General features: G+C 38.3%; 1 protein-coding gene across 1 annotated transcript in view; it reads left to right on the top strand.

Moving 5' to 3' along the window:
• The window catches only part of LOC106871944 (uncharacterized), a 62,144-nt gene that overhangs the window by 16,792 nt on the left and 35,691 nt on the right, over positions 1-9,661 (top strand). Inside the window, exon 3 of the mRNA XM_014918719.1 lies at positions 8,029-8,592. Coding sequence (XP_014774205.1) covers positions 8,029-8,592 — 564 coding nt within the window. The remainder of the gene's footprint in view (positions 1-8,028; positions 8,593-9,661) is intronic.

Raw genomic sequence — 9,661 nt, 5'->3', positions numbered from 1 at the left:
CATGGAGCGTTTTCCTGTTGAAAGATAACACTGTTTTTCGACACTCTTAGATGCAATTTAGCAATTGATGGCTCTAAAACATCCGATAACATAGAAACGTAAGTAGCTGAATTCATCCTTCCCTGACATAAAAACATTTCTCCGGGTCCTGTAGCAGACATGCAGGCCTACAACATAATAGAACAACCCCAGTGTTTTACGGTCGGTACCAGACATTCAGCCTTAAATGCTTCCCCAACTCTGCAACGCACGAAAGTTGCACCAGATGTACCGAAAACCTGAGTAAAATCATGAAAAATAATATTGGCTTTATGTTGGATACTTTTAAATATATATTTTGGGTAACAAACCAGTTACATTAAGTTTATATTTGAGTGAATACATGTTCTATCTTACTTCATAAGTTACTTTCATCAAACCATATGACTTTCGACCATTGCTCACTGGTCCAATTTGAGTGGCTTTTGACCCACTGAAGACGTTTTTCAATATTCGCTTCAGAAACCCATGGCTTCTTCCTGGCTTTACAGCCTTTCAGACCGTACTCTACGAGCCTTCTTCTAACAGTTCTGGTTGATTTTGTGAAGTACTTGCCTCGTTGAAGTCCACACAGAGCTTCGACGACGTTTTTCTCCTGTTTCTGAGCGACTGCTGGAACAAAATCGCGTCGGGTGCAATGTGCAAGTGAGGACGAAATACAAATTAGTTTGGGCATGTGTATTAACACAGGACCCACATCATACGAGGAAAAGATATAGCACGGTTGAACTGGGATTCAAAACAGAAGTAGAGACAGGATTCTACTCTACAACACTGAGGAATGAGGAACTTGGCCTAATTCTCTGCTATTGCCTTGCCCTAGGCAAAAGTAAAAGACATAAACGTGCTACTAGAAATAAGTATCATCTAGTTGATCGCAGCCATCTAGAGCCATAGAGAGGAAGATGCGACAATTCTGGAAATGAAAATACACCAAAACAAAACTGGTGAGAAATAAGTATGGTACTGGCAATACAAACAATTCAAGAAAACATATCTGATGGACCTCACGGACGGCACGCACCTGTCCGTAACAGTAGAGGGGAGAAAGCCAAGCTGTCAAATATGTGACACTGTGACGCACTTAAAGGTTTTCTATCCCCAATAAATCGTGAAAGAAACACGATCCCCACTTGTACCAACATCACTAATACAGCCTCAACAGCACCAGCAGTAATAGCCACAGTGACTGCAACAGCAATAGCAGCAGAGGTTCCAAACAAAAAAGCGACAACATCCACGCCAGTAGCAGGAACACCAGCGACACAAAAGCTTCCAACTTCCACAAAAATCTCCGACAACAACTGCAGAAATATCAACAACAAAACACCTCAAAACCAATATAACACCAGAGGACATGCCCCTCATTTCAGATCTCTTAGATACGTCTTGTGACGAAGGGAACTAGGAAGAAGTGTGAAAAGGTGTCACCATAAAAAAGAAAGTAAAGGAAAGTAATAAATTCTTCCACAGAAAAAATCTAGCAAGAGGAAACTAAAAGCAACAATCCTTACCACCATCACCACAAATACCACAACACACAAACACAACCCAGTTCCCACTCACCACAATAACCCAAACAACATCCGCAAACCGATCTAAAGAAATACCTCAATTATACGGCCTTGGATAAAAACGATAAACAGTTCATGGAACATGTATTGAGTCATCCCATAAATAATGCAGGTTTTTTATATATTGCTTTTATTTTTCACACTTAATATAAACAAAGTTCTTTTTTGATCTAAAATATACTCTCTTTCGTTTCTTCCATCTCTCTGGTAGACTTGTAAGGCTCCTCTTCCAAAATTCACCTCTCCGTGACGAAAAATACTCCTCCAGTACTGTTCTGATTTCGTCTACAGAATTCATATTTTTACCGTCCCAATGATTTTGAAGACAGCGGAATAAATGATAATCAGATGGGGCAATGTCCGGCGAATATAGTGGGTGGGGCATCGTTCCCAATTCAAACTGCTCCAGCCTTTGAAATGTCGTTCTCGCTGCGTGTGGCCGAGCATTATCCTGATGGAAGAACACCTTTCGTCTTGAAACTAAATATGGTCGTTTTTCTTCTAGAACTGACTTAAGCCGCTCAAGCTGCTCGCAATAGATCTTTATTATCATTTAGTTTGGGTTTAAAAGTTCAAAGTGGACTAAAGCTTTCATATCACACCGAACAGATAAGAAGACCTTCTTTAGCCTGGAGTGCCGGTGTTTCTCCTTTCCCTACCCACTGTCTTCAGCGCTTGAATTTTTATAGAGAACTCATTTCTCGTCACCAGTCACTATTCGGTCCAAAAAAGATTCATTTGTGAGATGTAATAGCAAAGAAGAGCACACATTCACTCTCTGCGCGCGATTAGACGCGGAAAGTTTGTGAGGAACACATTGGCCCAATTTACTGACTTTTCCGATGGCACTCGGATGTCGATAAATGGTTGAATGACCAAATCCAAGCTTCTATGCAAGTTACTCAGCAGTTACGGTGGGATTTTGTTCCACCAAGGTTTGCAGGTCATCCTCGTCGACCTCTACAGACCTTCCAGGATGAGGTCCGTCTTCTAGGTTGTAGTTTCCGGCTCAAAATTTCTTGAACCACCTTTGACATCGGCTTACGCTTATTGTCCGACCTCCATAATATTAATATTCCTCACACTTTCCGTTGCGCTGTTGCCTTTATTGAACTCAATAATCAAAATATTCCGAATATGCTCCTTTGTCACTTATAGCTTTGAAAATATAACTGCTAAAATCGAACTGCACTCTTCAAAACTTGCACTAAGAATAAGGACAAGGTAAAATTATTACCTGTTCTTATAGTAAGTTGATGCAGGTAGTTTATCCCTGCCTCCTTCCGACTTTTAGTTCATGCAATTGAAAAAAACGCATTATTCATGGGATGACCCAATACATCAATATACAAATATTACATACAATGATTACATGATGCCATCGCATAGCATGACAATTCATATTCAAATTCTAGAAACAGATCAAGGTGCATACAACACAATGAAGGCGAAATATTCGAAGGCAATGGGGAATTTCCGAAGAACTATAAAAGATAGACTCTAAAAGAAATGCGTGTGGAGACACTCACAAGTAGCCAAAAGGAGAGTACGTCCTTCCACAGAAATAAGGTGTTTCTTCTCACTTTCCACCCTCTTGCTGAATATGGCGTTACTCAGAATAGGTAGTGTGAATTCATGTGGCCTGAAACGAAATCAGAATTACTGAGACATGAGCATTCATTTCCATCTTCGGCAGCTACAAGTTGTGTGCTCTCTAAATTTTCTGGAAATAGGTTATGGAGTGGCTATGTTGTTTCGGAAAGGGCTAGATTTTGAGATACGGACCATCTTCCTGGATCCACAAGATAAGTCAGCATTACTGGATGTGACCAACAGCGTAGGCCACACTTTCAGACAAATAAGAGAAGCCAATAAGAGAAAGGTCTGCCTCGCAAACATACTCTGATATTTCCAACTGTCCGAGAGGTATCGACTGGATTTCCCAGATGCGCTACAGGACATGGACGAACATCAGGTTATCCAGATCGTATGTAGATAGATTATTCTGTAGGCCAGTAAATAGGAATAGCATAGGTTTTCCACATTTTAAAATTGTCGGCTACACAGACCACAAATTTGTGATATGTATGGTTGACATAGATAGAATTCATGAACAGGTCGTCGGTTACTGGAAGATGAGTGCGCCTTTCAGGGCATGTCACGCTTACAGTTACCGAATTAGTGAATTAGTTAAGCGAGTGTTGATGGGAGAAACCGTCAACAACAGATGGTGACTTACCCTGAAAAGAGCAATTAGAAAAGAGTCGATGAGGTTTTGTAGGGATGTAGCAATAGTGAAAGTTAGATTAGAGAGGGACTTGCAAATCCAGAAGAAGCACTTAGAAAAAGCAAAGCAACTGACGGGCTTGCAGTGAGATTGGCTCCTGTGTTGTCAGTGCTAAGGTGCGTGCTACAAGACAAAAGAACGAAAGCAGTTCGATGCCCCGAGCGGCGAAGGTACAACGTGATTGTAAAGCCAAAGTTCAATTATTTGCGGATGACGATGAGTGCGTGCCACTCGATTATAAGCAGATGTATATGGCATTTCCGCAGCACTATACTCGACTATTCGCGACGAATGCAGTGCCTGCAGTGCTTACTTCAATGGTCTGCCTCAACTCACGGCAGTGACGTCGGAGTGTTGCAAAAGGGAGAACAGTTTTGCTTTGCTTGGCAATATGTACCCGTCCTCGCCACTTGTAATTACCATTAAAATTTTTATGAAAGCATCTTCGCTTTTCAGAAAATTTTGGGTTGGTTCCTCGCAAGTGGACGGGATGCTCTGATGTGAGAGAACAATTCCTTGTAGTTTGTTTCCTGCTGTTGTTTCTCTTGTTATAAGTCGCTCTCCTACTTTCTCATCATCATCACAGCTCACGCGTCACAATTTTGCGGCAGCAGATGCTTCTCTTAAAATCTTGTAACACCGACGTTTACAGATGCCTCCATTTTGTAAACTTCAAACACATTCAGGCAACAGTTTTCACAAATCACAGGATGCACTATCACAATGCAATCGTTGACGTTGCTTTGGAAAGTCTATTAGATTTTGAATCACTTTCGCTGTGATTATTTCTCGGTTTTAAATGCTTGTGCCAATTAAGACAAACTTCCCTACCGGCCCATCGCAGGATCACAAAAGTCTCCGTAAGTAGAACTTCACATAAACAAGTTACTCTTTCGAATCTTTCATTATTCAAACTGCGACACATTGCGTGAATATCGATGACAAACAGATGTCACCTGTATTCTGCATTGCAGTTGCAAGCACTCTGCACTAGCTGGTTCTTTTTTTTTTTCTTCTTGGCTAGACTATTTATTTATGCACTTTAGCTTCTTAATAAAATGAATGAAAAACAACTAAGTTCTTCAGTCCATAAACGAAGTTCGGTTATCAATCGTTTATATTTAGAATTACAGTTTGATTTTGGGGATTTTGGGGTTTTTTGTTTGTTTGTTGTTGTTGTTCTTTATTCTTGTTTTTTGCTTTTACATTTTTAAAATATAATTTTATTTTCACAGAGCACCATTCGGGAACAACTACTTAATACAGGTCATTCAACCTGCTAGAAGTAGCAACCAAATTTTCCTCGAACATTATCTGTTTATTATTTTCTTATTACATTGATATATCATCAACATAATTTAATAAATATTATTTGTATTATATTTTTTGTATCATACATATGATAAAAATTACTTTTCTTGTATAATACTTACATAATCGCATTTGAAGTTCATAATTTTCTAATGAAATGAATATTTTATGTGTGACTTCAATAACTAAATTGAATTTTTAATTTCGATTCTTCAGGCGGTGACATGACAGAGCCGTTTCATCGTTGAACAGAATGTCACGCATTGGACAATGTTTCGGTATTAGTATATGTGAGTGCTTGACTGTTCAGCTCTGACGAGTAAATGAAACACGATGTCACACACTAACTCACGACTTGCATTATTTCTCTGTTCTCTAAGTTCAGATACAACCGAGATAAATTTTCGTCTTTTATGCTTTCGGAGTGGATAAATGAGTACCAATCTAGAGTAGAGAATTGGCTGAACATAAAGAATGATGGACCATGTGTTTTGTAATATCTATTCTGTCTGTTTAACTTCTAAGTTCAAATCCCGCCTCTACTTGGATGGTAGACTTAATCTGTCACCCGCTCATTATAAACATTGGCTTTCTTCCCAACCAAAAGATAAAATGTAAATTTCCTGAAAGCCTTCTTGATATGATGATTGCTTTTGATGGACGGGCAGGAAAATATGGCTCTTATTATAATATAGATAATTATAAACTAGTCTTCTTCTCATGTTGTAACTTTGAATTCGTTTAATTAAATAAACATCTAAGTTAATGACCTTGATATTTTACATGACATTTAAAAGTTTAAAAATTTTAAGCTATCTCCATTATAAGTGAAGTAAAAAAGAAAACATTGTCTTTTTAGAATATGTCCTTCTTTCTTTTACCAATTTAAAATGAAAAAATCTTTTTACTGTTAATGAAATTAATTGCATTGTGGTCGATGTCTTACGATATGTGTGTGTGTGTGTGTGTGTGTGTGTGTGTGTGTGTGTGTGTGTGTGTGCATACGTGTATGTACATGTATATATACACATATACATATGTATGTATATTTATATATATGCGAATATTTATATATGTGTATATATACACACATACAAGACTACACTATTGATATTGTCAAAATTCCAATAAAAGAGCCTTATTTCTAGGATAGAATCTGATTTTTTTGTATTAGAAAGAAACTGGAAAGTTAAAACCAAGAAAACATAAATATATACAAGTAGTTAGTAACCTAAAAGAGGTGTTTGAGAAAGTCATTGCCACTGACGTGATCACAGCATGAGTAGTCCTTGAGCCATTCATAAGCACAAAGCATGAAGGTTATGTTGTTAGAGCTAGGGTGTGTGCAGTAAGACATGAGGGAACAAAAGCTGTTTATTCCTTCATGGAACAACTAAACAAAAAACGTCAGAGTTGACGAATGAGGAGGAATGCATGCTAGTAGATTCCAAGCCAATGGGTATGACTTTTCAGTTGCAATTCGCTCAGCTACTTGGGTCGGATGGTGGACCACAGATGGGTCGGACTTAACTGATTAATTTGACGACCTGTCACGACTCTTGGAAGGCCTATAACAGCTAGCAAAATACGGGAATCGAGGGCTAGTTGCTCGATAAAAATGCTGCTGAAGATGAATGGTCAAGCTTACGAGCTGTATATTCATATACCAGACACGTTCAGGGACCACTTGGTAGATGTCTCCTGGAACTGACAGCAGAACAGGAGAATTCCCAGTTTTGCGAAAAGAGGTGCGTAGTAGAGCAGAAAAAGAACCCAATCAAGAGGGTTGGCTTTAACAACTTCAGGCCTGTAACTCTGTTAAATGGCGAGTTGCAGATATTAGCGTACTCTACCATGGTGGGGACCTAATTAATATAGATAAGTCGAAAGCATTGGATAGGGCCGACACTTACCACTTGGTGTTATACGTCAGCACACCTGGCTTCGGTGGTCAAAGTAAGTAAATCCCCAACAAACGGAATCGTTCAGTATCGTGCGTTTGGTCCGTACGAGGTGGTATCAAAGATTTCATACCACCTCGTACTTATAAACATACATACATATGTATGTATGTATGTATGTATGTATGTATGTATGTATGTAGTGTGTGTGTGTGTGTGTGTGTGTGTGTGTGTGTGTGTGTGTGTGTGTGTGTGTGTGTGTGACTTGTAGTTATAAAAAAATTTATCCTAACCACTGTTAGCAATTTCGTCAAAATTCATTCTAATGGGACGCGTTTAATTCTTAAATTATATAATGTTACAATAAAATTTGCCTTGACATGTGTTTACTGGTGATTAAGATACGTTGCATGGAATTTATCACTCAAGGAAATTTTCTTTCGATATGTTTACCATAAAGGATTTACTGTGCAACAACTGCCTGCACAAAATATTTCTATCCCTTTTTACTTATTATATAAGTGAAATATTATACTTAGCTACTGTTAAATTTTGTATTCACAGATGAATGGAATCAGATGCTGAACATGAAATTTTCTGTTTTTGATTTCTAATTTTGTAATGCATTTGTCTATTCTGAGGAAGTTTCCATAATTGCATACAATTTTATTTGTATTTCATGAACATTTTATAGGTTTCCATGAATAACGAGCATGTTAAATATATAACTATGAAATAGTGTCACTATAATTCTCTATTCATAACTTTCTAAATTATAAAGGGCTACATGTTTGCGATTTTATATGACTTCATTCTCTTGTTTAAATCGAGGTTCAATAATTACTTTGCATTCATTTTCTATCCTTTCAAATTGACTTTGATATAAAAGAATGCTTTACTAAATCTATCTTTCCAGGCTGTTCCAGCAAGGCTGCAGACATATATTTCTTGTTAGATTCCTCAAGTAGCATATGGATTCAAGATTACAAAGAATTACTGCAATTTGTGAGCAATGTGGTCGATACTTTTGATATTGGCACTGGGCAATCGCAAGTTCGAGTTGGTATCATCACATTTAGTGACACCGCCCATTTAGATATTCCTCTAAATCGTTACACTGCCATTGCTACTTTGAAGGAAGCCATTTCTCAAATTCCATACCGTACTGGACTAACAAATACAGCTGCTGCATTAAATCTACTTCGAAGAGAAATTATTTCCGATCCAAAGGGACACGATGGCCCAATTGTAGCGATTGTCATTACAGACGGGCTATCACGTGATACAAAAGCTACAAAAGAAGAGGCAGAAAAGTTACATTCTCTTGGTGTGAATGTTTATGCAATTGGTGTTGGGAACCGCTATGAAATTGAAGAATTAAAATCAATTGCTAGCGATGCAATCCTTGGAGTATATCAAGTTGTAAGTTATTCGGCTTTGGAAGAAATTGCCCACAACTTTCATATTCAACCATGTAAAGGTCAGTATTGGAGCTATCTTGATTTATTTGTGAATGATGATATTTCAGCTTGACAAAAATAATCAGAATTTTGTGAATAGTTGTTCATCAGAACAGCATCTTAGATAAAAAAAATTACAATACTACTGAGTTGTTGAAGATATTTGAAATTAAAAGCAATTTTATTATGATTTTTTTCTATAGTTTCAGCTCAGAGCTGCGGCCATGCTGATGCACCGCCGTGTTGCTACACTGTTATTACTGAGGAACCTCCTCCAATATGTGGCGCTTGGTGAAGAATGGAGTTTGATGTAGCTACCCTCATTTGCACCTCTTGCCGTGAGGTAGGTTCATCTGGGACTCTCGACAGGAAGAGGTCCAGCTTTGATTTAAAAACCCCTACATCTACTTTGTGCAGGTTCCTCAGGCTCATTGGGAGAATATTAAAAAGCTGTGAGCCCCTGAAACCCAAACTGTTGCAGTAACTGGTCCTGAAGCGCGATGGTATTGCTGGGATTTTTGGCACTATGCAGTGTCGTCCCGTTTTGGCATTGGTGTAGCTTTCAATGGCAAAATTTAGCACAATTCCTTCCAGGATCTTCCAGATGTATATTACTACATACCTCTCCCGCCTTCTCTGCAAGGAGTAGAGTCTTAGCTGTTTCAGCTTTTACCAGTAGCTGAGAAGTTGCAAAGAGACAATCTTCTTTGTGAATCTTCTCTGGATTGCTTCAAGGTCCGCTGATAATTTCACACTGGTGGGTGACCATAGCTGTGAGCAGTAATCTAGGCGGCTGAGGACGAATGTCCTCCACAGGATCATCATGGTTTTCCTTATCTCTGGTTCTGATTAAAAGTTTTATAGTGTATCACTAAGTTTCTTGTTGAAATTCGATAAATCGCGAGTGTATGTATGTACGTATATATGTATGTATGTATGTATGTATGTATGTATGTATGTATGTATGTATGTATGTATGTATGTATGTATGTATGTATGCATGTATGTATACATGTATGTGTGTTTGTATACACAGACACACACAGAGACACTTAGAGACATGCATGTATTTGGGTGTATGCATAATAT

The sequence above is a fragment of the Octopus bimaculoides genome, chromosome 4 (assembly GCF_001194135.2).
Source record: "Octopus bimaculoides isolate UCB-OBI-ISO-001 chromosome 4, ASM119413v2, whole genome shotgun sequence".
Lineage (NCBI taxonomy): Eukaryota > Metazoa > Mollusca > Cephalopoda > Octopoda > Octopodidae > Octopus > Octopus bimaculoides.
The sequence above is the reverse complement of the archived record's forward strand: the minus strand, read 5'-3'. Positions and strand labels throughout refer to the sequence as shown.